At 48.4% G+C, this 26,003-nt stretch overlaps 1 protein-coding gene across 2 annotated transcripts in view; it reads left to right on the top strand.

Annotated features, from left to right (window-relative positions):
- LOC147108036 (insulin receptor-like) overlaps nucleotides 1-26,003 on the top strand; it is a 257,698-nt gene that overhangs the window by 169,628 nt on the left and 62,067 nt on the right. For both annotated transcript variants that reach the window (XM_086004472.1, XM_086004471.1), the window contains exons 3-5: nucleotides 1,887-2,208; nucleotides 19,853-19,995; nucleotides 25,177-25,321. In XM_086004472.1, the coding sequence (XP_085860598.1) occupies nucleotides 1,887-2,208; nucleotides 19,853-19,995; nucleotides 25,177-25,321 (610 nt within the window). The remainder of the gene's footprint in view (nucleotides 1-1,886; nucleotides 2,209-19,852; nucleotides 19,996-25,176; nucleotides 25,322-26,003) is intronic.

Here is a 26,003-nt window from a genome sequence, read left to right as displayed (position 1 = left end):
ATGTGTCACAATTGGGAGCATTCTGAGGCTGGAAGCCTGTGTTTATCACTGCTGTTGCCAGACTGTGTGTGCCCATGATGCTGTTTCGCTTATCGCCTGCCTTTTCTCAAACAATCCATGAGGAGGGCACTGACCAGTGCCATCAACAACAAAAAAAAGACACAAATTTACATGCACCCCACTTTGTTTTTTATGGGGCACAACTAATACAGGAACTCGAATATAAAACGTAATTTCAACAAAAGGAAACATGAAGTTAAATCACAATATGCGTCAGCCGTGGCTCAGTGGGCAGCACTCTCGCCTCAAGAGTCAGCAGGTCGTGGGTTCACGTCCCACTCCAGAGACTTGACCACAGATATCTAGGCTGATGCTCCCAGTGCAGTGCTGAGGGAGTGCTGCACTGTCGGAGGTGCCGCGTCTGCCCCCTCAGCTGGATGTAAAAGATCCCAAGGCACTATTTTGAAGAAGAGCAGGGGGGGAGTTCTCCCCGGTGTCCTAGGGCCAATATTTATCCCTCAACCAACGTCACTAAAACAGATTATCTGGTCATTATCACATTGCTGTTTGTGGGATCTTGCTGTGCACAAACTGGCTGCCGCGTTTCCCACATTGCAACAGTGACTGCACTTCAAAAAGTACTTCATTGGCTGTAAAGCACTTTGGAACGTCCGGTGGTCGTGAAAGGTGCTATAGAAATGCAAGTCTTTTCTTTATATTATTACCCGTGTCCTGGAAACACTCCAGTCCTTACGGTGCCCACCGGTCATGGAAGGCCCCGAGGGTACAAGTGGACACCGCACGCTCCCTCTCCAGGGCCACCCGGACGCAGGTAAGAAGAAAGACAGGCAGCCAGAGTTGACCTCCCTCTTTGCCCCTACGAAGCTGTTGCAGTGTGTGTCTTTTTTTTTAATTCCCCTCCTTGTGCTGATGATGCTAACTCTTGGCAGGGATGCAGTTCCACAGGGACCTGCAAACTTCAAGTGTTTCAGCCAGCTGGGTGTTCCTCTAAAGTGGCCCCTCGGCCAGCAGTCCCGGCAGACCAATCGGCCATGGGAAGGGTATGCCCAGCGCAGCTGAGCGCGATCCGAAGTCCACGCGCATCGCCCCATCAGCGGTCAGAGGGAAGAAAGAACGAAAGACTTGAATTTCTGTCGTGGCTTTCACAACCTTGGGATGTCCCAAAGTGCTTCACAGCCAATGAAACACTTTTTGAAGTGTCGTCACTGTTGTAATGTAGGAAACGCGGCAGTGCTGTTCTGAGGGAGTGCAACGTTGTCAGAGGTGCTGCCCTTTGACGTTGAACTAAGTCCCCGTCTGCCTACTCGGGTGGTCCCGCGGAAGTGCTTGAAGAGTAGGGCATTCTCCTGGTGTCCAAGCCAAGATTTCTCTTGACCCATCTCCCTATCTCTGTAACCCCCTATAACCCTCCGAGAACTGTGTGTTCCTCCAATTCTGGCCTCTTGTGCGTGCCTGATTTCTTTTGCCCCGCCATTGCTTTCACCTAAGCTCCAGAATTCCCCCACCCTGAACCTCTCCTTTTTAAGACGCTCCTCAAATCCTACCTCGTCAACTGCTAATGGCCGCAGGGTCCTAATATCTGCTTATGTGGCTCGGTATTAAATTTTGTCTGATAACGCTCCTGTGAAAACGCCGTTTCAAAGGCGTTGTATAAATGCAAGTTGTTGTTGACGAGTGCCACCAAAAACAAATTAACTGGTTGTTATCTCTGCTGTTCGTGGAATGCAGCTGCTTCACGTGCCTCCATAACAGAAAATGGTTCATTGCATAAAGTGCTGTGACGGCATGAGGCGCCGTAGGAATGCAAGTTGCTGCTTTTAAATTAAAGTTTGTTTTCCTTTTTGCTGCCCTGTTTTTTTCTGCAGTCTGCTCTCCAGAGTGCCGTCGGAAAGCCTGCACTCCCAGCGGCCAGTGCTGTCACGACGAGTGCCTGGGCAGCTGCACGGAGCCGGGCAGCGCCGAGAAGTGCGTGACGTGCCGGCACTACCACTACAACGGCGTGTGCATCCCCGACTGCCCCGCCGGCACCTACAAGTTCGAGGGCTGGCGCTGCGTCAACTTCTCCTTCTGCCAGATGCTGCACAACGACTGCAAACCTTCCAAGGAGACAGAGTGCACCCGATACGTCATCCACAATGGGGAGTGCATGCCCGAGTGTCCCTCGGGCTACATCGTCAACTCCAGCAGGTAAGAGCGCAGTGGAGGTGCCAGGTCACGGAAACCAGACTTTGGTGGGGTGGCTGGGGGAGAGAGAGCGATTACCCTGGGCAAAAACCCCAGCCCGAGAGAGAGAGATTACCCCGGTGAAAAACCCAAGCCCCAGAGAGAGAGAGAGAGAGAGAGAGAGAGAGAGATTACCCCGGTGAAAAACCCCAGCACCAGAGAGAGAGCGAGGTTACCCTGGGGAAAAACCCAAGCCCCAGAGAGAGAGAGAGAGAGAGATATTACCCCGGGGAAAAACCCCAGCCCCAGAGAGAGAGAGATTACCCCGGTGAAATACCCCGGTGAAAAACCCCAGCCCCAGAGAGCGAGAGAGAGATTACCCTGGGGAAAAACCCAAGCCCCAGAGAGAGAGAGAGAGATTACCCTGGGAAAAACCCCAGCCCCAGAGAGAGAGAGAGAGAGAGAGAGAGAGAGATTACCCTGGGGAAAAACCCCAGCCCCAGAGAGAGAGAGAGAGATTACCCTGGGAAAAACCCCAGCCCCAGAGAGAGAGAGAGAGAGAGAGAGAGATTACCCTGGGGAAAAACCCCAGCCCCAGAGAGAGAGAGAGAGAGAGAGATTACCCCGGGGAAAAACCCCAGCCCCAGAGAGAGAGATTACCCTGGTGAAAAACCCCAGCCTGAGAGAGAGAGAGAGCGATTACTCCGGGGAAAAACCCCAGCCCCAGGGAGAGAGAGAGAGAGAGAGAGAGAGAGATTACCCTGGGGAAAAACCCCAGCCCCAGAGAGAGAGAGAGAGATTACCCCGGGGAAAAACCCCAGCCCCAGAGAGAGAGATTACCCTGGTGAAAAACCCCAGCCTGAGAGAGAGAGAGAGAGATTACTCCGGGGAAAAACCCCAGCCCCAGGGAGGGAGGGAGAGAGAGAGAGAGAGAGAGAGAGAGAGAGAGATATTACTCTGGGGAAAAACGCAGCCCCAGAGAGAGAGAGAGAGATATTACCCCGGGGAAAAACGCAGCCCCAGAGAGAGAGAGATATTACCCCGGGGAAAAACGCAGCCCCAGAGAGAGAGAGATATTACCCCGGGAAAAACGAGAGCGAGAGACAGAGAACACCCCGGGGAAAAACCCCAGCCCCAGAGAGACATTACCCCTAAATTTAACGCGTTCTGTGTACGTTTTCTTATTTTAAATCTGCTTTACGCGAGAGGGCACGAACCGCAGAATTAATAGCAGTTTCTGCAGCCGTCATGTAGAAGAAAGCAATTTCTGCGGCGCCTTTCACAACCTTGCGACACCCCACTGCGCTTTACAGCCAATGAAGTACTTTTGAACTGTTGTAATGTAGGAAACTGCTGTAGCACACCTTAACTCAGTATTTCCTGGCTAGGAGCTTTCATCAGATTCACCTAATTAACAAAATTTTTATTTAACTCCTGAAGTTGTATGCAGTCTCATTACTCTTGTTTTATATGGGCCCTTTATCAGTGAGTGCAGTGGACCCGATCGTCAGTGCTTTTTTTTGCAAAGCATGTAAAGTACATTTGTTAGAGGGGCATGTCATTGACTGAGTGTATTTTATGTTCTTTGCAGCTACATTTATATCAGTCTAGTGCCTTGCTAATGTTGCAGGCTCCCGATCTGCGTGTTTCGTGCAGCCAATGACGGTAGCACAGCACCAGAGCGTATAAAAGTAGCTTATTAAAGTGTGAAGTCCTCCTTTGCCTCACTGTGTTATAGACGGGGGGCATTAACAGTTTCCTGATTCAGGGGATCTCGTTGAAACGTATATAATTCTGACAGGGCTAGACAGACTGGATGCAGGGAGGATGTTTCCCCTGGCTGGGAGGTCGAGGACAAGGGGTCACAGTCTCAGGATATGGGGTAGGATATTTAGGACTGAGATGAGGATGAGGAGAAATTTCTTCACTCAGAGGGTGGTGAACCTGTGGAATTCTCTACCACAGAAGGCTGTGGAGGCCAAGTCACTGAATATATTTAAGAAGGAGATGGATAGATTTCTAGACACAAAAGGCGTAAAGGGGTATGGGGAGAGAGCGGGAATATGGTTTTGAGATAGAGGATCAGCCATGATCATATTGAATGGCGGAGCAGGCTCGAATGGCCTACTCCTGTTCCTATTTTTCTATGATTTACAGCAATTTTTGCACGCTGCCCCAACTGTTGCCATTTTGAGGCTCCCTTTGTACCAGGAAGCCACTTTGACATTGAGTTATTGCTGGAGTCCATTGTTAAGGAAGTGGGATCAAGTCACTTAGAAAATCATAACATGATTCAGCAGAGTCAACATGGTTTTATGAAAGGGAAATCATGTTTGACAAATTTATTAGTTTTTTGAGGATGTAACTAGCAGGGTAGATAAAGGGGAACCAGTGGATGTAGTATACTTGGATTTCCAAAAGGCATTTGATAAGGTGCCACATAAAAGGTTATTACACAAGATAAGGGCTGATGGGGTTGGGGGTAATATAGTAGCATGGATAGTGGATTGGTTAACGGACAGAAAACAGAGAGTAGGGATAAACGGATCTTTTTCAGGTTGGCAGGCTTTAACTAGTGGGGTGCCACAAGGATCAGTGCTTGGGCCTCGGCTATTTACAATCTATATTAATGACCTAGATGAACAGACTGAGTGTAATGTATCCAAGTTTGCTGATGATGCAAAGCTAGGTGGGACAGTAAGCTGTGAGGAGAACACAAAGAGTCTGCAAGGGGATATAGATAGACTGAGTGAGTGGGCAGTAAGGTGGCAGATGGAGTATAATGTAGGGAAATGTGAGGTTATTCACTTTGGTAGGAAGAATAGAAAAACAGAATATTTTTTAAATGGTGAGAAACTTTCAAATGTTGGTGTTCAGAGGGATTTGGGTGTCCTCGTGCAAGAAACACAGAAAGCTAGCATGCAGGTACAGCAAGCAATAAGGAAGGCAAATGGCATGTTGGCCTTTATTGCAAGGGGGTTGGAGTATAAGAGTAAGGAAGTCTTGCTCCAATTGTACAGGGCCTTGGTGAGACCACACCTGGAGTACTGTGCACAGTTTTGGTCTCCTTATCTAAGGAAGGATATACTTGCCGTGGAGGCAGTGCAACAAAGGTTCACTAGATTGATTCCTGGGATGAGAGAGCTGTCCTATGAGGAGAGATTGAGTAGAATGGGCCGATACTCTCTGGAGTTTAGAAGAATGAGAGATGATCTCATTGAAACATGCAAGATTCTGAGGGGGATTGACAGGGTAGATGCTGAGAGGCTGTTTCCCCTGGCTGGAGAGTCTAGAACTAGGGGGCAGAGTCTCAGGATAAGGGGTCGGCCATTTAAGACTGAGATGAGGAGGAATTTCTTCACTGAGGGTTGTGAACCTTTGGAATTCTCTGCCTCAGAGGGCTGTGAATGCTGAGTCTTTGAGTATATTCAAGGCTGAGATCGATAGATCTTTGGATTCTAGGAGAATCGAGGAATATGGAGATCGGGCAGGAAAGTGGAGTTGAGGTCGATAATCAGCCATGATCTTATTGAATGGCGGAGCAGGCTCGAGGGGCCGTATGACCTCCCCTTGCTCCTATTTCTTATGTTCTTATTGCTTGACAGGGAGTGGGTGCACAAGCGTAATCCAGAACTCAGTATTTGGAATGCCAATCAGGAGGCACGAGAGTCAGGAAAGCTATGGGAACGCACCTGGTCGTCATGTCAACCAGTTGGTTGCTGTTTTGCACACTTTGCAAATGCATTGCACTTTACTGCTGTTCTTGCCACTTTTGTCCCTTTTCTTCCTTCCCCCTCCTGAACGAGTTATGTTTGTACGGAAAGGTGACACTTTTCCCAAGTGGAATTTCCTCAACGTGACCCTCGAGAATTGAGTGTCAGCAGGGTAATTGTCCACGGATGTGGGGAGTCTGGAGGGAAATTGCAGCCGAATCCCACGTTCTTCTTGCTCGGCCTTGCGATGAGCGCACGTTTGACCAGGAGTCCCTGGATGGTGATCTGGAGAAGGAATCCCATTTTAATTTTCCTTTCCCGATTACTGAAGCCAATGGGAGCATTCTCCTCTTTCCCCCCCCCCCCCAATACTCCATAGATGATAGCCGCTAAATCAATACAGACTGGGAATTGAAGCTGGGAGTTATGTCGCTTGGTTACACAGTGGGCTGTGGAGTTTACACCGGAGCCTTCAAGAGGGTATAGTCAAAAAATAATGGTTAGCAGTATGTTTAAAAAAAAAACCTGGAGCAAAATTTCATGAATTGGACAAAGAAGCCCCAAATGTAAGCACACACTCATCCATGCTCGTCCCCTCCAGGCTCAATTATTCCTATGCCCTCCTGTCCAATCTCCCGTCCACCACATTCTGTAAACTTAAGCTCATCCAAAACTCTGCTGCCCATATCCCATCAGGCACCAAGTGCCGCTCGCCCATCACTCCTGTGCTTGCTCAGGTGGCTCCGGGTCCCCCAATCTCTCCAATTTAAAATTCTCATCCCTGTGTTTAAATCCCTTCATAAGTTTGTCCCTCCTTCTCTCTAATCCCGTTGAGTCTCCCAACACCCACGTTCCTCTGACTCTGGCCATTGGTGCCTCACCCCTCTCTTCATTACACCCACCCCCCCCACCATTGGAGGCAGTGCCTTCAGCTCTGGAAGCTCCTCTGTGTCTCTCTCCCCCCCCCCCCCCGCCTGCCTAACGTCTCCTTCATTGCCTCGGCATCCAGTTTTCTCTGATTACACGTCTGTGAAGTGACTTGGGGCAGTTTTTCCACGTTAAAGGAGTTGAATAAAGGCAAGTTGTTTTTCTTGCCGATTCTATATTTTTTATATTTCAAAATGTATGGCGTGTTTTCTTTTCCCCCTTTTAATATTTTTTATTCATGTGTGAATGCTTTTGACAAACTGAAATGAGCTCATGTCTGTATTCAGAAGTGGACAATAGCTGTTTACAAACTGTTGGACAGTGTGAAGCGGTGAATGAAAGAGCTGGCCTCTTCATGTGTGGCAGTTCATCATTCACTCACAAATGGCAAATTAGGACTGTAGGACAGAGATGAAGCTGTCAGACTATCACAGGAGAGAAACAATCACTGCCTTTGTTCAGCTAAAGCCATCCTTTGTGTGCTGTGCAATGAAGAGGTGAAGGAACTTCGCTGCAGTTGATTGTGGTTTTTTTGCCACTAGGGAGGCAGGGCAGACTTTATTTAAACATTTTACAGAGTCCTAGTCCTTCACACTTTATTTCCCATGCCACTTAATTCCTGCCCTTCTCTCCAGCGAAGGAGCGGGCGCTAACTGAGGATTCCTGCTTGGGTACGGTTCCACTGGTGCCAAATTAGTAGGCTATTTGACTGCAGCAGCAGGCTTCACGGCTAAACCCAGTCCTGTTGTCTACCAGCATCTACGTAAGCTTACTTCCCAGCAGGAGTGGGAAGCCTGGCTGATTTATTATTTTTTCCTGTACTGGCTCAGATCTGCTGAGGTCAGCATACCACCCCCTCCCTCCCAACGACACTCAGCACAGATCTGTGACCTTGTAGTATGTACAGCTCCGGCGCACGCTGCCGCATCAACTGAGCAGCTGGTGGAGCTCTGCTGGGAGTGAATGAGTGTTCCGTGGCACCTTCTAATACATGCAGTATAAGAGAGCGAGGCTTGCATTTATATAGCGCCTTTCACGACCTCGGCACGGCCCAAAGCGCTTTACAGCCAATGAAGTACTTGTGAAGCGTAGTCACTGTTGTAATGTAGGAAATGCGGTAGCCAATTGCGCACCGCAAGCTCCCACAAACCGCAATGTGATGATGACCAAGTAATCTGTTTTTTTAATGAAAAACTCCCCTGCTCCTCTTCAAATAGTGTCCTGGGATCTTTTACATCCACCTGAGAGGGTAGACGGAGCCTTGGTTTAATGTCTCATCCAAAAGACGGCATCTCCGACAGTGCAGCGCTCCCTCAGCACTACACTGAGAGTGTCGGCCTAGATTTTTTTTGTGCTGAAGTCTCTGGAGTGGGACTTTGACTCCGAGCGTGCTACCCACTGAGCGATTGGGAGGGGGAGGGGATTAAATTTAAAATAACACCTTGTTGCGCTCTGTTGTGGACCTTAGGGGATGAGTATCTATCTGTCTGTTCACAGAACCAATTCTTGTCCAGCTGTTCGGGGAGGAGGGGAAAAAATGGGTGGGAGTGTTGGAAGGTTTGACATTGTTTGGCTCACTTGAGTTCCCCTTCCTGCCAACTGTTTGGAGAGCTGCGTCGATGCTTGTGGAGAAGATTACCAAGTACAAATGGGGGACATCACAGAATCACAGAAACCCCACAGTGCAGATAGAGGCCATTTCGGCCCATCGAGCCTGCACCGACACATATCCCACCTGATCCCCGTAACCCCTACACCAATACATATCCCACCCTATCCCTGTAACCCCACGTATTTAATCCCCCTAACACTAAGGGTCAATTTATCATAGCCAATCAACCTAACCCGCACATCTTTGGACTGTGGGAGGAAACCGGAGCACCCGGAGGAAACCCACGCAAACACGGGGAGAATGTCTGTGTGGAGTTTGCACAGTCACCCGAGGCCGGATTCTAACCCGGGTCTCTGGCGCTGTGAGGCAACAGTGCTAACACATCATTTGTTCTATCTCGCTCATCCTTCCTTAGAGCGACCCCCACCTTCCCCATTGCATTGTCTAACTGCCTCTTTAAGGACCCGAGAATTTTTGCCTCCACTTGCTTACTAGGAGGACCATTCCTGGTATTGATCTCTCTCTCGCTTCATGGAGAATTGCTTCCCAACGTCAGTGACCAGTTGGTGCCTCTGTCCTATTGTTTTGCCGATATGGTTTAATTTGGAATAGTGTTCGGGATTAACGTTTTAATAGCCAAACCTGCCTGCCTGCTTAGAGAGAGAGAGAGAGAGGATGCTTGATTTGGAGGGGGAAGATGAGATTGGGAGGCAAGGCGAAGACCAAAGGGTGATGTTAGAAGAATTGGAGTCGGGATTAGAGTGGACTGCTGCAGCTGAACAGCTGTCTGGCATCCAGCAGTGGTGCAGTGAGCCAAATGCCTTCTCCCTGTGCTGCAAATTCTATGATTCCATGAGGAAATAATGCTGCTATTTGAACTGTAGAAGAATCCGGCTTATTCGCCCATCCCACCTGAAGGGAGGTTGCTTGCGGATAAAATAGCCAAAAATATTCAATGACCGCTTTCCATAATAAAATTCTTGTATTTCCTTGAAAGAAGAAAAGTAAAAAAGCTTTTGATCCAATAGTTTTATTGTGGCTTGCCGCACATCATGTTCTCTCGGACCATTCTTTTCCGGATTCTGTTTTAAAAGCAACATGACTCCCTTTCGATTAAACTATGCCGATCATTATTCACGAGGAGCTGCATAAGCCAGAGATGTCCTGGTGACCCAGATGTTGTTCTATTTCTGGATTATGGGAGTGACTGGGTCAGCACAGATCATCATGTCAATCCCCTTAACTTCCATTTATTCCAGACAGAAATATTTAAAACCATGTCATCCCGAAATTTCCAAAAGCTATTTCCTTAACGCTTTCCTGCCCAGGGCAGCATTTCCGCTCTCCGTTTCCGTCTTTTTTTAACATTGCGATGATGGTGGTAGGAATGGGGCACTTCTACTGTCACTGGCACAAGTTTGATATAAAGTGGGATGCATTCCACATATCCCACATGCTGCACAGTCTGATTTTTTTCCTGGGTTATTAGAGTGGCCGTCCGAGGCATTGGAAGAGATGGGCTTCCTACCTAAGGTTCTCCCAAAGGTCTAATGAGGGACCGTCGGTAGGGTGTGCAGCACCTGCAGCTTGCTGACCTCCATTTCAGCACCACTCACCTTGCACCAATATAAAACTGTCCGATTTCTGCCGAGTGTGTGCGCCCCAGTGCTATTGTGTGTGTGCAGACCTCAAGTGCCAGCTGTATTGATTCGCGACTGAATCCGACCACCGAGTTCACCATCAGCTGTTGAACCAGGCAGGAAGATTGGAGCATCCATTAGACTATGTAGGGGGTGGGGGGGGGGCGGGTGCGGGGAAGACCTGTGGCTCGCTGTTGGTGCCCAAGTATTATTTTTATTTTTCAGTTATCTCTGCAAACACAAGCTCAAATTTGTGACCCCTTCTCCCCGCCCCCCCCCCCCCCCCCGGACTGTTAGCATAGTGGTGTCTGGATGCACCTCATTTTACCACTTGATGTAGAAAACCGAAGGTATGTTTACCTTGTACTGAGACTGATTTGGATCAGTGAAACAGCACCATCTGTGTCTTGGGTCAGCTGGAGATGGAGGGACTTTTTTTTTTAATTTGGCAGGCTTCGATGAACTGCTTCAACCTCCAGCTGGCAACATCCATCTAAATAGGTGCCTCATCAGTGAGGGTTACTTGATTACACGATAGACAGCTCCTGCTGGCTGATCGGAGTGGTGTTGGCAGTGATCGTGTGTGTAATGTCTATGACCTTAATTGCACTGCTGAAGGAGATCTGCAGTTATGCCGCTCCTACATAACAACATCCAGAGTTTGTCGCAACAGCAAATAGCTTTTTTAAAAAGGAAAAATAGTTTCTTGTGTGCCTTTTATTTTTACTTTACACGCTTGCCTTTTTTTTTAACACTCCAGTCGTTTCTTCAAAACTTCCGTCTCAACCTTGTACTACGCTGGTCAGTAATGTTAACGTCCAGGTCAGCCAGGACCAGGGAGGTCCCATGTCGATCCCTGGTCTGCGCTAGGTTAGTGTAATCCCAGCTGGCTTTTGGTGTGGTGGTGGTGGTGGTGGGGGGGTGGGGGCTGGTGGCAGGGCAGGGAACTGTATCACTACTATTACCCTCGTCGCCCTTTGGGGGCTGAGGAGAGGGAATATTGTTCAGAATTCCCACTCCGTGTTGGAATCTGACGTGAAGTCTGCGGGTTTGTGGATGTCCACTGAGGTTGGGTGGGGGGGGGGGGGTGGCAGCATCGGACGCAGTCCTACATGGTTGGCAGCAGTGTTCCCTTTAAGGTGCGCGGCCTTGCCACGCTCTGGACCTCCCGCGCAGCCGGCTCGCTGGCTTTTCCATGGCGAAAAACCGCGCAAGCGACGGTATTTTGAATGGGCCGCGCACGCAAAACAAAAACATTTAAAGGGAACATTGGTTGGCAGCCTGAGCTCGCACAAGAGGATTGGCTGTATGGAAAAGCTACCAGAAGGGAGTTGGTGCCTTGATCCCAACACGAGACAGTGCTTTCACCAGGGTGTGGGTCAGATGTCCTAGTGGTGTTTACATCTGTGTTGCGCCCCAGTTTGGTTGCAGATTTTCCTCTCCCCGCCCACCCCCCCCCCCCCCCCCACCGATGCTGTGTCCTGATTTGATTATGGTTGCCTCTTGCTGTCCAATTAAAGCAGATTTACGCTGTGTGCTTCTGCACATAAGGCTCTGAGTTAATGTTCTAGCATCTGTACAGCTGGCAAAAGAAACCGATTTTCATCCCTTCGGTCAGTGTTGGATTCTCAACCTGCTGCTGATGCTGATCCCTGGTGCTTTTATTGTTGGGTTTTCTTCATTCCCATCTATTCCCAAAATCAGAAATTAGTTTATCTTTTACATTCTGCAAGCTGACTATATCTTGTCCAGTTTCTGTTAAAGGCTTATTTATAGAGCCATAGATCGCATTTAATGGGGGGGTGGGGGGCAAGGCAGGAACGTGTAATGTTTTCCAGAAAACGATTACCAGCTTGGCTGCTAGGTCAGTGGGAAACGCAGTGTCCGGTGTAGTTCTGACCAATGTTCCCTCTAATTTTTTTTTGGCCCGCACGGGCCGTTCAAAATTCATGCACATTTTTAAATTCTATTTTAAAATCCGGCTCACTGGCAGCGCGGGACCTGCGGAGCGCTGCGCGGCTTAAAGGCGACGTTGGCTCTGACCCATACAGACCAAAAGGTGCAATTCCTGACCTGTGTCGAGTTAACTGATCTCCGCCGGGGTGCTGTGACCAGCGCCGGTGCCACGGGGCAGGGAGGGGACCGATCGGCTTGGGTTCTTGCTTCTGGTTGTCGGTGAGAGCTGTTTGCGTTTTTAAAACCAACCAATTTAGAACCATTCGATTTCGTACTCCCCCATTTAATTCGCTTTGTCGTTTGCTTAAATCCAGCGTTAAAGGGGTGCGCATGGGGCATCTGCGGAGGACTGAGTTGGACTCTGGTTGAAGTCTCTCCTCCCAGTAAAGGAAGAAAGAAAGACTTGTATTTATACAGCACCTTTCACAACCTCGGAACGTCCCAAAGCGTTTTACAGCCAATGAAGTACTTTTGAAGTGTAGTCACTGTTGTACTGCAGGGAAACAAGGCAGCCAGTTTGTGCACAGCAAGCTCCCACAAACAGCAATGTGGTAATAACCAGATAATCGTGTTTTTTTCTAGTGATGTTGGTTGAGGAATATCTATTGCCAGGGCACTGAAGAGAAACGCCCCTGCTCCTCTTCGAAATAGTGGCCATGGGATCTTTTACGTCCACCTGCGAAGTCAGACGGGGTCTCGGTTTAAAGTCTCATCTTAAAGATGGCACCTCCGACAGTGCAGCGGAGCTGCCTCCGTTCTGCACTGCAGTGCCAACCTAGATTTCTGTGCTCGTGTCTCTTGGAGTGGGACGCGAACCCACAACCTCCTGGCTCGGGAGTGCGACCCACTGAGCCACCGGCACAAACACGATGGGCTGGGTGGCCTCTTTCTGTGCCGTAATTTTCTATGATTAGCCTGTTCGCTCGTGAAGTATGGGCTCGGTACCGGAGGGGGCAGCCACGGTGCCTCTGCAGCTGCATCCCAACCAGAGTCGGTCAGCACCAGAAGGAAAGTGGGAGGGAAAATGAATCCAAAGAATTCGGAAGATAATCTGAGCCGAGCAACCTGCTGTGGATGCTTGTGGCCAAGGACAGCAGTTCCTCTCGTCCATGGAGACTGCGGTTTTTATTGGAATGGATTTTCATAACTTGTCAGGTTTTGATTTGATAATTAGAATTTATTTTTAAAAATTCAGCAGGAAAGGAATTTGGTTACAGCTTTGTCTCTATCTGAGGTCGGGATGTCTTGTAGACGAGGCTACATCTTTTGGGGACTGATGCCATGTGTTTGTTTGGTGGTGGCGGGGAGTTCACAGCGACTGACCCAGCTTGTCTGGGTTGGTGAATAGTTAACGAGGGAAAAAGATTGGAGGTTATCGCATGGATCTTGAGTGTAAGTGGTTTGTACCATAAGGTGTCAGCAGTTCTGTGATGTTTGGATAAATATGTGCCTTTGGCTTGTGCAGTCACTTGTACTTAAAGAAAGTTCTTGTATTTATGTAGTGCCTTGCACGACCACAGGATGTCCCAAAGCGCTTTACAGCCAATTAAGTACTTTTTTGAAGTGTAGTCACTGTTGTAATGGTGGCAACGCAGCATCCAATTTGTGCACAGCAAGCTCCCACAACCAGCAATGTGATCAGGACCAGATAATCTGTTTTTTTTTAGTGATGTTGATTGAGGGATGAATATTGGCCAGGACACCGGGGAGAACTCCGCCTGCTCCTCTTCAAAACAGTGCCGTGGGATCTTTTACCTCCACCTGAGGGGGCAGACGGGGCCTCGGTTTAACGTCTCATCCGGAAGACGGCACCTCTGACAGTGCGGCACTCCCTCAGTACCGCACTGGGAGTGTCAGCCTAGATTTTTTTTTTGTGCTCCAGTCTCTGGAGTGGGACTTGGAACCCACAACCTTCTGACCGAGAGGCGAGGGTGCTGCCCGCTGAGCCACTGGCTGACCCTAATGAATTAACTCATGAAGCAAGGTCACTGTTAGATAGGGAAACGCACCAGTTTGTGCACGGCAGCATCCCCCAAACCGCGAGATAAATGACCGGTTAATCTGTTTTGGTGGTGTGATTGAGGGATGAATATTGGCCAGGACTATCGAATTAAAAACCCTTTGCTTCCCTTCCAAAAGTGCCATGGGATCTTTAACGTCCACTTGAGCAGGTGGACCGGGCCTCGATTTGGGGGCACCTCCAACAGTACAGCACTCTGTCAGCGTGGCACCGAACAGTCTTCAAAGTAATTTGTTGCATGCAAAGCGCTTAAAGATGTTTCTGAGAGATGTGATGAGCCACTGTGCAAATCCCAAGTGTGGCCGCCTTTACCTGATGCAATCTAATGATGCACTCGCATGGGCAGCAGTATTTAAAACAGAATACAACTGGCTTGGTGAGGACACCTTCACGTAATAAAACATGACTGGATGGCGACTGTAATACCTTCAGTAAGCTCTGACGGTTATGGGTGTTTGGGAAAGGGGTGAGGGATTTTTTTTTTGTATTATATCTTATTTAGATCGGCAGAAAGTGGGTTTATTTCACTTTTTGCTGCAAAAAGCCTGATCTCTTCAGTCGATTTTTTACTTATAAGCCATGTCGCTTGATGGACTTGTCCTGGACTGTTCCTGGAAAAATGAATCTTAACCGAGCTGGGTTCCTGAGTGACTGGGTTGATCTGGGGTTGTGTGGTTATAGGATCGAGGTGACGCTTTGAATTTAGTCTACCTCTGGGGGAGAGTCTGGCTTCTGCTCGGCAGTTCCCCACTGAGATCAGTAACCATCTCCATGAGGGATCGCAGTGCAACCGCCCTGCGGTGAAGTGCCTCGTGTCGTGACTCTCAGCACATGCTGCATTTAACCCCAGGCACACTCCCTTTGTAGGCATTCTCTCTCTCCTCTCTCTCTCTCTGTTCTTGTTTAAAAGCTCATATTCTTTTTCATTTGCTCTTGCTCTCTTTTCCACATCTATGGAAAAGAAAAATTCCCTCTGCCCGTAACTACGCCCATGTCCTCCTGCGGGCATTGTTGCTTCTGAAACGTTTAGCTAATTTGTGGTTTGCGACTAAACAGTCCTAATTTAAGCCACGTCTTGGCTTTAACATCTGTGCAAACTGTAAAACAAGGGGAGGAATTAATTCACATCATGACTTCTTGTATCGACCGCTATCCTCTCTTTGTTTTGGGGGGTTGGGGGAAAGCTAAGCTGCGTTTTAGTGACTCCAAGATGTCATGCCTGCTGATGAAATTTGATCGGCAAGTCCAGCTCTCTCGTGGCAGACTCGGAACACACCGATATAAGAAATAGGAGCAGAAGGAAGCCATACGGCCCCTCGAGCTTGCTCCGCCATTCAATAAGATTGTGGCTGACAGAATCATAGAGAAATTTACGGCACAGAAGGAGGCCATTCGGCCCATCGTGTCTGTGCCGGCTGAAAAAGAGCTCTCCAGCCTAATCCCACTTTCCAGCTCTTGGTCCGTAGCCCTGTCATTTATATCACTTCAGGTGCATATCCAAGTACTTTTTAAATGTGGTGAGGGTTTCTGCCTCTACCACCCTTTCAGGCAGTGAGTTCCAGACCCCCACCACCCTCTGGGTGAAAAAAGTTCTCCTTAACTCCCCTCTAATCCGTCTACCAATTACTTTAAAGCTATTCCCGCTGGTTATTGATCTCTCTGCTAAGGAATTATAGGTCCTTCATATCCACTCTATCTTCTCCCCAACTTCCCTTCTACCTCAGCTCCACTTTCCCTCCCTAACCCCATATACCTTGGTGTCCAAAAATCTATCGATCTCTGCCTTGAATATACTCAATGACTGAGCATCCTCAGCCTATGTTGTAGAGAATTCCAAAGATTCACAACCCTCTGAGTGAAGACATTTCCCCTCATCTTAGTCCTAAATGGCCGACCTCTTATCCTGAGACTATGCCCCCTAGTTCTAGACTCTCCAGCCAGGGGGAAACGGCCTCTCAGCATCTACCCTGTCAAACCCTCTAAGAAATGTTTACATTTCAATGAGACCACCTGTCATTCTTTTAAACTGCTGAGACGGGCAGGTCTGCAGTTCTCCAGGAGACTGTGGGTGATTGACTTGCCAGCCTGACTCGCTAATGGAGGATTAGACCTGTCGCTGACGGCTTGGACTCTTCCCGCTTTGCAAACCAATGCCCTAACGGGCTAGCTGGCCTTGGCTGGCCAAGCAATGTGAAGTTCAATGCTGTCAGTCTGCACAATTTTAGCTGGTCAGTTGTATGATTTTGGCTGGTTTTGTCCAGACCTCTGTGTTTCTCAACGCCCCCCCCCCCCCCCCCCCCCCAACAAACAACTTGAAAATTGTAGGGGAGGGATAAAAAGAGTGATAATTTGAGATTGCACCATCAATTTACAGACGTTTGTGAATCTGTAAATTATCAGTGGCTTCATCATCACTTTGACTCCCTTTTTTCCATTGATTCCCATGTGCACAAGCCTACTGAAAGCTATCCCGTTGGCCCTTGTCCTCAATACAATCTGAAGACCACAAGAAACCAACATCTTGCATTTATGTAGCGCTTTTAGTGTAGATAGATGTCCCCAATGTGTCAGCCGTGGCTCAGTGGGTAGCACCCTCGTCCCTGAGTCAGAAGGTTGTCGGCTCAAGTCCCACTCCAGAGACTTGAGCACAAAAAGTTAGGCCGACACTCCAGTGCAGTACTGAGGGAGTGCAGCACTGTCGGAGATGCCATTTTTTGGATGAAACGTTAAACCGAGGCCCTGCCTGCCCTCTCGGGTGGACGTAAAAGATCCCATGCAACTATTTTGAAGAGGAGCAGGGGAGTTATCCCTGGTGTCCTGGCCAATATTTATCCCTCAACCAACATTACTAGAAGCAGATTATCTGGTCATTATCACATTGCTGTTTTTGGGAACTTGCTGTGTGCAAATCGGCTGCCGCGTTTCCTACATTACAACAGTGACTCCATTTAAAAAAAAAAAGTACTTTATTGGCTTTAAAGCGCTTTGGGACGTCTGGTGGTCATGAAAGGCGCTATAGAAATGCAAGTCTTTGGGGAACTGAGGTTAGTTGTAGCATCCTAGTTGAGATCTAGATCAAATCGGAGCCCTTTTGGTATGTTATAGCTCAGCTACACATTGGCTTTAACCACTGAGCCATCTATGGCACCGAATTCAAACTCTGATGTTGACAGCAACCCTCTTGGGCTATTTAGATGGTTGAACGCATCGACTTAAGTTGTCTTCAGATGCCTCACGGGAGAGCACTTGAGGCAGTAAGGAGAAACTTAATTGGCCAAAGTTTTCTTTCAAAATGCCAAAGAGCGGAATTATGAAAAGGTTTGATGGGGTCGACGTAGAACTTGCGGGTGAGAACTGGGGACTCTGAGGTGGATGTAAAAGATCCCATGGCACTATTTCGAAGAAGAGCAGGGGAACTCTCCTCGGTGTCCTGTGCCAATACTTATCCCTCAACCCACATCACTAAAAACAGATTATCTGGTCATTATCACATTGCTGTTTGTGGGAGCTTGCTGTGCGCAAATTGGCTGCCGCGTTTCCTACATTACAACAACACTTCAAAAAGTACTTCATTGGCTGTAAAGCGCTTTGGGACGTCCGGTGGTCGTGAAAGGCGCTATAGAAATGGTGCAAGTCTTTCTTTTTCAAGCGCTTCACAAAGATCTGAGAAAATGAGTGCCAAGGCAAAGGAGGAAGAGAATTAGGAGGGGGGGTGGGTGAGTCAAAAGTTTGGTCGAAGAGGTGGTTTTGAGGGAAGGTCTTAAAGGAGTAACCCAAGTTTGTGGATTTCCACTCATATATTTTGAGAAAGTCGCTGGCTGTGGTCCAGGTTTCGTGACCAGCCCCGACCTCTGCATGTTTAAGACCTTGTGGGGTCTGCATAGCTGTCGATTTGCATCAATCCATTCGGAGCTGTTCCTGTTGTATTTCTGTAGAACAGTTTAATCTGCTTTTGCAACTGCCAGACAGGAACATCTCCTTCTTAGGAACAGGTCTGATCTGTTGAGCAAGCTTGCTTACTTACATAATCGAGTTTTTTTTAGACTTTTTTTTTCCATTTGGCTGCAGCACGTACAGTGACTTGCTGACTAGTTGGTGACGTTGATTGCCAGTTAATGTCTTGCTGTTGTTTCTAAAATGATGATGACTGAGAGGGGGAGTTTGTTTTGTAGTCTTGTCGCCGTTAAGATTTTCAATTAATTTTCATCAGTGGCAAAACAAACATCAGAATTGGAGCCGTAATTTGATCTCTCCCTGCCCACCCGCCACTGCAGAGTTAAAGCAATCAGCCACACTGTGCCCCCCCCCCCCCCCTAACAGCACCTCCATGACCTCAAGCCCCAACCCCCAACTCATTCTCGTCCTTGTCCTGAACGCTCTCTTACTCTGCCTTTTGGTTTCTTATGCAACCTCCCAGCCTTCACGTCACCATCGGCAGCTGTGCCTTCAGCCAGCTAGGCCCCACGCTCTGGAATTCCCTCCCTAAGAAGAAGGAATGACTTGCATTTATACAGCGCCTTTCATGACCACCAGAAGCCCCAAAGCGCTTTACAGCCAATGGAGTACTGTTTGAAGTGTAGTCGCTGTTGTAATGTAAAGCCCTCTGCCTCCAGTTTCCTGTCCTCCTTTAATGTCCTCCTTTAAGTCACACCTCTTTGATCAGGTCAAAGCAGCCCGCCTGATTTGCACCCCCATCCACCACCTTTAACATTCACTCCCTCCACCACCGGCGTACCGTGGCTGCAGTGTGTACCATCTACAAGATGCGCTGCAGCAACTCGCCAAGGCTTCTTCGGAAGCACCTCCCAAACCCGCGAGCTCTTCCACCTAGAAGGACAAGGGCAGCAGGCGCATGGGAACACCACCACCTCCAAGTTCCCCTCCAAGTCACACACCATCCTGACTTGGAAATATATCGCCGTTCCTTCATCGTCGTTGGGTCAAAATCTTGGAACTCCCTCCCTAACGGCACTGAGAGCGCACCTTCACCACACGGACTGCAGCGGTTCAAGAAGGCGGCTCGCCACCACCTTCTCAAGGGCAATTAGGGATGGGCAATAAATGCCGGCTTTGCCTGCGACGCCCACATCCCATAAACGAAAAAAAAACAAGCATTTAGCCACTCCTCCTACTATCTCCCCCTTTGGCTCAACATTATTTTTCCTTACTCCTCTGTGAAGCGCTGTGGGACGTTTTTCTACATTAAAGGCGATCTGTGTAACTGCAAGTTGTTGTCGTGTAGTTTTCGATTTGGAAGAGGTGATAATCCCACCTTTCAGTAACACAGTGTCCCTGCTTGTGTTGAACCCTTTTCTTCTTGAATTTCAGTGGGAGGATTTCCTAGTTCCTGTTGTCTGCCTGGCAAGGGCTCAAACCTGCGCTCATTTGTCTAATAGCCAGTTCGTGACTGCCCTGCTTGGGAGGGGAAGGAAGGAAAGAAAGGAAGAACTTGCATTGCTATAGCGCCTTTCACGACCTCAGGACGTCCCAGAACGCTTTACAGCCAATGAAGTACTTTTTGAAGTGTAGACACTGTTGTAATGTAGGAAACACGGCAGCCAATTTGCGCACAGCAAGCTCCCACAAACAGCTATGTCATAAAGACCGGATAATCTTGGGGTTTTTTGTGATGTTGATTTGAGGGATAAATATTGGACCAGTGAATTTCCTCAGACTCCGTAGTTCCAAAATGATGGCCATACTCACCACTTGTACACTTCCTAGTAACCAACATTTTTTTCCCCCTCTTTTTCCCCGCCCCCCCCCCCCCCCCTCTTTTCTTTACTCCTTTCTTTGCCAGTCTCCTTTGTACACATTGCACCGGTCTGTGTCCAAAGATTTGCTCGGTGAACTTGAAGACCATAGAGTCCGTGACTGCCGCTCAGGAGCTACGAGGCTGCACCATCATCAAAGGCAGCTTGGTCATCAACATCCGAGGAGGAAGTAAGTACCGGACGCTTGTGTGTTGCCGTCTCAGGATGTTGTTACGTTGCTCGTGTGCAGGTATCCCAGCACGAGAGAACCTGCAAACCGCTTTCTGAAGAAAACCTCTTTTTTTTTGCACACCTTGCATTACAATTGGAGATTATAAGGAACATTATTGGCACATAATTTAACTTAATAGAGGGAAGGAAAATGTCAGAAACTAATGCTTTCCCACAGAAATGGTCTCCTAATTTATGCCTTTAATAAAAAGATACGAACAATGACAGACCGGTCAGGACCCTCTGGTCCATCTAGCCTGTCCCACACAATTGCGATACCTCGTCTTTCACAGTATATAGACACCCCACCCAGACCCATGGGATCTCCTGGGGAGAGGGAGAAAACCCAGGCCAATTTGGGGGGAAAAAAATCTGGGAAATTCTGCTCCGACCCATCTCGCCGATGGAAACCAATCCAGGAGATCACTCTGGTCCTGAATTCCCTGCAGTACCGTCCTTCTGTAAGAGGTGATCTCCGCCCCAGCCAGAAACGAATCCAGCTCTCGCTCGAAGGAATTCAGCGATTTACCTTTTTAGTGGAATCCAAAAATTTCAGCCTGGAATATACTCAGACTGAGCATTCACAGCCCTCTGGGGCAGAGAATTCCAAAGATTCACAACCCTCAGAGTGAAGAAATTCCTCCTCCTCAGTCTTAAAAGGCCGAGCTCTTATCCTGAGACTCTGCCCCCTAGTTCTAGACTCTCCAGCCAGGGGGAAACAACCTCTCAGCATCTACCCTGTCAATCCCCTTCAGAATCTTGTATGTTTCAATGAGATCACCTCTCATTCTTCTAAACTTCAGAGAAACCTTAAATAACCTTTAAATACTGTCATTTATTTTGATGGCGGTGATATGACTTTTAAATTGGCTGAGTGTGCCGCAGTTAAAATGGGGGGGGAAGTATTCGAGAGAGGGGTCGCAGTAAATGATTTGTAGAGGTTTTAGATTGACTATGCAGTTGGGCCGACAAATGGCAAATTAGCATAAAGGACTCAACAGTTTTAAAAACTATTGCAAATTAGTTTGGGGAAAAAATGTACCTCTTTCTAAATATATAATGAATGAATTGTCAGAGAGGGACTTGGAAAAACGACCCGGAAGAGAGGGTAAACTTTCAATGTCCAGACAGTGTGGTGCCGCAATTGTAAAAGCTGATGGACTTGTCGGGTGCATAGCCAGAACGGTGAAGTAGGCCCTGGAGCCTGTTCCGCCATTCAATGAGACCACGGCTGATCTGCGACCTAACTCCATGCACCCGCCTCTGGCCCATATCCCTTAATACCTTTGGTTAACAAACATCTATCAATCTCAGATTTAAAATTAACAACTGACCCCCAGCATCAGTTGTCGTTTGCGGAAGAGAGTTCCAAACTTCTACCACCCTTTGTGTGTTGAAGTGTTTCATTAACTTTACTCTGGAAAGGTCTGGCTCTAATTTTTAGACTATGCCTCCTAGTCCTAGAATCCCCAACCAGCGGAAATAGTTTCTCTCTATCTACCCTATCCGTTCCCCTTAATATCGTGAAAACTTCGATCCAATCACCTCTTACCCATCTAAATTCCAAGGAATACAACCCTAGTTTGAGTCATCTTTCCTCGTTAATTTAACCCCTAGAGTCCAGGTGTCATTCTGGTAAATCTACGCTGCACTCCCTCCAAGGTCAGTAAGTACAAATGTAGAGATTATTTGAGGTTTATTTATGTATTGGTCGGACTTCACTTGGACTTCTGTGTTCGATTCCTGGTCACCTCGCCACAAAAAAAACAGGATGAGCCATGAGGGGAAAGGGCGGTGAACAATGTTCCCTCTAAGTTGCGAGCGCGTGCGTGGCCACGCAATAATCAGCGCGGTCCCACGCAGGCCGCTCACGAGCTTTCTTGCGTTGGAGATACCGCGGACGCACAGAAATTTAAAGGGACCGGGCATTGAAAGAAACAGGCCACGCAGAACAAAAGCGAAGCTCACTGGGAACATTGACGGTGCGCCTCAAGTTCTATAGTGATGCCGGTTAAAGGGGGGGACCTCATTATTAAGGGATATAAAATATTAAATGGCATAGAAAGGTAAACACAGAGTATTGCTTCAAGATAAGTACATTTAAAATGGATACTAAGAACAACTAGTTTATGCAGAGTTTGGAATAATCTGCCAAGCAGGTGTTAGTTGTTATAAATCTCATCATTCATCAAGAAACTACTCGTGAAATAACGCTGGACGGCCAGCTGGTGGCGCCGTCCAAGGAGTATAAATACTCGGGCGTAGGCCCAGCTTTTCAGGGACATTTTGTAAGACAAGGAACTAGTGAAGTACAACTAGACCTCCATGTTCTGAAACAAGTTGATTAAAGCCTTGCTTTACACTCAAACCAAGTGCGTAGTGAGTTTTATTATGTCATTAGTAATGGCAAAACAACTGGGGGGACATGCCAAATAAGTTTGGATGCTCTAATGAGTGAGTTCGGGTATTAGAGGGACGAACTTTGATGGGCAGACGGTTGTTTCTCGTCCTTGGCTCTTGTGCAAAGGGACGTTTACATGACAAAGTCCTCGATTTCGAAACACTTTTAACAGCTGGAGGGTTTGCAATCTGAAAGCACCCTCTGGTGTCTGAATGTGAAGTTGCAGCTGCTTTGTGCAGACCTAACACTGTGGAGAGGACTGTTGTCTGCTCAAACGTTCACCACTCTGCGTAAACTAGTTCTTCTTAATAATCCGCTTTAAATGTGCTTCTCCGCTCCTGGCTTATTTTGAAGCAGGATTCTGTGTTTACGTTTCTACCCCGTTTAATATTTTATATACCTTGCCGAGACCGGCCCTCCTGGGAAAACGGCAGCCAATACTCATGCAGCTGGTATCATCGGCCCGCCGTCCAGATGGAGGGAATCGTGGGACGTGCGCAACGTAAAGAACCAACACCTCATCACTGACCCAACAGCAGAGGTTCCCTGGCTCCGACCTCCCTCGAAGACAGTGGACGGCGCTCAACCCAATCCGCACAGGGCTCGGACGGTGCGGCCGCCCACTCCACCAGCGGAAGAGGAGGGACGACCCGAAGCGTGACTGTGGCCACGAGTCCCAGACCGTGGAACGCATTGCATCAACCTGCCCACTGAGATCTGTGTGCGGGAGGCACCTCATTTCTCCACTCGGTATCTCGGGAGACCATCGAATGGAGAGCCGAACTAGACATCCCGTTAGAAGCTTTTCCCGTCGTATGAAAGTAGTAGAAGTAATGAGGTCCCCCCCCTTGAACCACCACCCCCCATAGAACCTGAGGTCCCCCCCCCTTTAACCACCACCCCCCATAGAACCAGAGGTCCCCCCCCTTTAACCACCACCCCCCATAGAACCGGAGGTCCACCACCCTTTCCCTTGTGGCACATCTTTTTTATCATGAGCTGACCAGCAATCGAACACGGAGGTCCAAATCAAGTCCGACCAATGCATAATAAAGCCTCAAAATAATAGCTAATCATAGAAGTTTGCAGCACAGAAGGGGAGGCCATTTGGTCCATCAAGACTGTGCTGGCCAAAAAAGGGCTATCCAGCCTAATCCCACTTTCCAGCTCTTGGTCCGTAGCCCTGTAGGTTACGGCAATTCAGGTGCATATCCAAGTACTTTTTAAATGCGGTGAGGGTTTCTGCCTCTCCCACCCTTTCAGGCAGTGAGTTCCAGACCCCGACCACCCTCTGGGTGAAAAAAGTTCTCCTCAATTCCCCTCTAATCCTTCTCCCAATTACTTTAAATCTCTGCCCCCTGGTTATTGACCTCCCTGCTAGGGGAAATAAGTCCTTCCTATCCACTCTATCGAAGCCCCTCATAGTTTTATACACCTCAGTTAAATCTCCCCTCAGCCTCCTCTGTTCCAAAGAAAACAACCCCAGCCTATCCAATCTTTCCTCAGCACTTTTGGAAAAAACTGTGATTTTTTTTTTTAAATAAAAAAGATTTAATTTTTGTTTCGAACCCACTTTCCACACCCTTTTTCTCAGAGTTGAGCTGCTCCCTTGGCTTTGAGCCAGCCTGCTTAAGAGGTGTTGAAGAGCAGCATGTCCACTATCTATTCTATTCTCTATCCATAGCATCTGTTTCCGTCTCCTACAACAGTTAAGACAAGGAACTGCTTCCACCCACTTCCTGTCTCTAAATGGGCGCACGCTGACCTTAGATCATCTGTTTTGATTAAAAATAAATATTCTTTTCCCCTGCTGGCCCGTAATTAGCTGAGCCATACAGACCAGGTTCAGTCACCGGTCTCTGCGGAGTTAACTGATCTCCGCAGACTAGCGGTAGGACTAGGCAGTACTACCAAGTAAATGCTGGTAAGGACACCAGAGGCCCATCCAGACACATGCCTCTGCCCTGCCACACAGTGCTCCACGCTCGCGCACACCCTGCCCATACAGTGGCACGCACACACGCACACACACACACCTCTGCCCACACACATGCCCTGCCTGCACAGTGCTCCACCCACACGCATGCCCTGCTCATATAGTGCCCCACTCTCACATACATGCTCTGTCTACTTTTATGTTCCACACCCACACGCATGCTCCACCCAGGTAGTGTCCCACCCACATGCCTAAACTCGAGGCTTGCTCAAGCCAATTGAGCAAAGCTCTCTGATTCAATGGCTCTCAAACGTTATCAGCCTGTAAACCACAATTAACTTATCAGCCTGTCACATCCCTGTAACTAAAAATACTTGTAGTGATAAATCTGCAAAATCAAATCTCTCTTGCTCTCTCCACCCCCTCACTCTCTTCAACCCCTTTTTTTTATTTCTCCGCCTCTCCCGTTCTCTCTGCTATCTGCACCCCAAGGCCACGCACTCCACATCACTACTATTTCTGTGTGTCTCTCTCTCTCACTCTCTCCCCTCCCTCACTGTCTGCGTGTGCATCTGACTCCTCACTTTCTTCCTCTCTGCTCTCTCTCGTCTACCGTCAGGAGGAACTATTTACAGCACGGATAAAGTGAAGTTCAGGAGACCCCACTCTGCCGTACTTCTTTTGAAGGCCTGCAGATTTAGTGCCGCCGTATAAAGATCGCCGTCTCCAGTTTCCTTCGTGTGCGCGGTGGCAGCGCGGTGGAGTTGAGAAAGTTATAACTTTCCTCGCATTACCCTTTTCAGCTAACATCGCGGCTGAGCTGGAAGCGAACCTGGGCCTGATCGAGGTGATCACCGGCTATCTGAAGATCCGCAGCTCCTATGCTTTGGTGTCGCTGTCCTTCTTCCGCAGCCTGAGTCTGATCCAAGGTGAAACTCTGGAACCTGGGTAAGTCGTGGGAATGGTGACATCGCAGCTAAAAGACAAATGTAACTTTGGTGCGGGTTGTTGTTGTTCTATTCCTCTTCGTTCTCTCTCGTTACTCCGCAGTTTTGTCTGGCCATGGCAGCGGCCAACGAAATAAAGCAGTGGCGCAGGCGCAGTTCAGTGGGGTTTTTTTTTTAGGTTGTTCTCGCCAGATTGGTGAGAGAGAAAGGGGGGGGTGGGGAAAAGTGATCGCTGCTGCCCAACTGAGCCGCCTCCGGAGAAGCTGACAATTGAAAGTTGAATTGGTGTTTCTATCAGCTTATGAAAGTCAACATTTATGCGCAGAACGCTTCTGCGCAGCTTCCGATTCGTTGGCAGCAGCCACTCTGGTTTTCTTTTTAGTTAATTGACACCCCCTCCTCCCCCAACTCCATGGATCCCGTCACGCTTAGGGATGGGCAATAAATGTTGGCCAGTGATGCCCACATCCCGTGAACGAATAAAAAAATATCCCCACCGTGTTCACCGTTCAACAGTGGACGAGCGAACAATGCCCGGTGCCAATTCGACTCTGTAGATGTCTGCTCACTAACGCACAATGTGATTTGCCCATTCAGCTTAAAATGAGCACTTATTCCCCCTCCCACGCCCGCTGCACCCCATCTCCCAGTACGGGGAATTGCATATACGTTGCTCGTGTGCT

This window comes from Somniosus microcephalus, chromosome 13 (genome assembly GCF_052327205.1).
Source record: "Somniosus microcephalus isolate GS21.2 chromosome 13, FLI_Smic_1.0, whole genome shotgun sequence".
In the NCBI taxonomy this organism is placed as follows: domain Eukaryota; kingdom Metazoa; phylum Chordata; class Chondrichthyes; order Squaliformes; family Somniosidae; genus Somniosus; species Somniosus microcephalus.
Note: the sequence above shows the minus strand (reverse complement) of the source record. Positions and strands in the feature narration are given on the sequence as shown.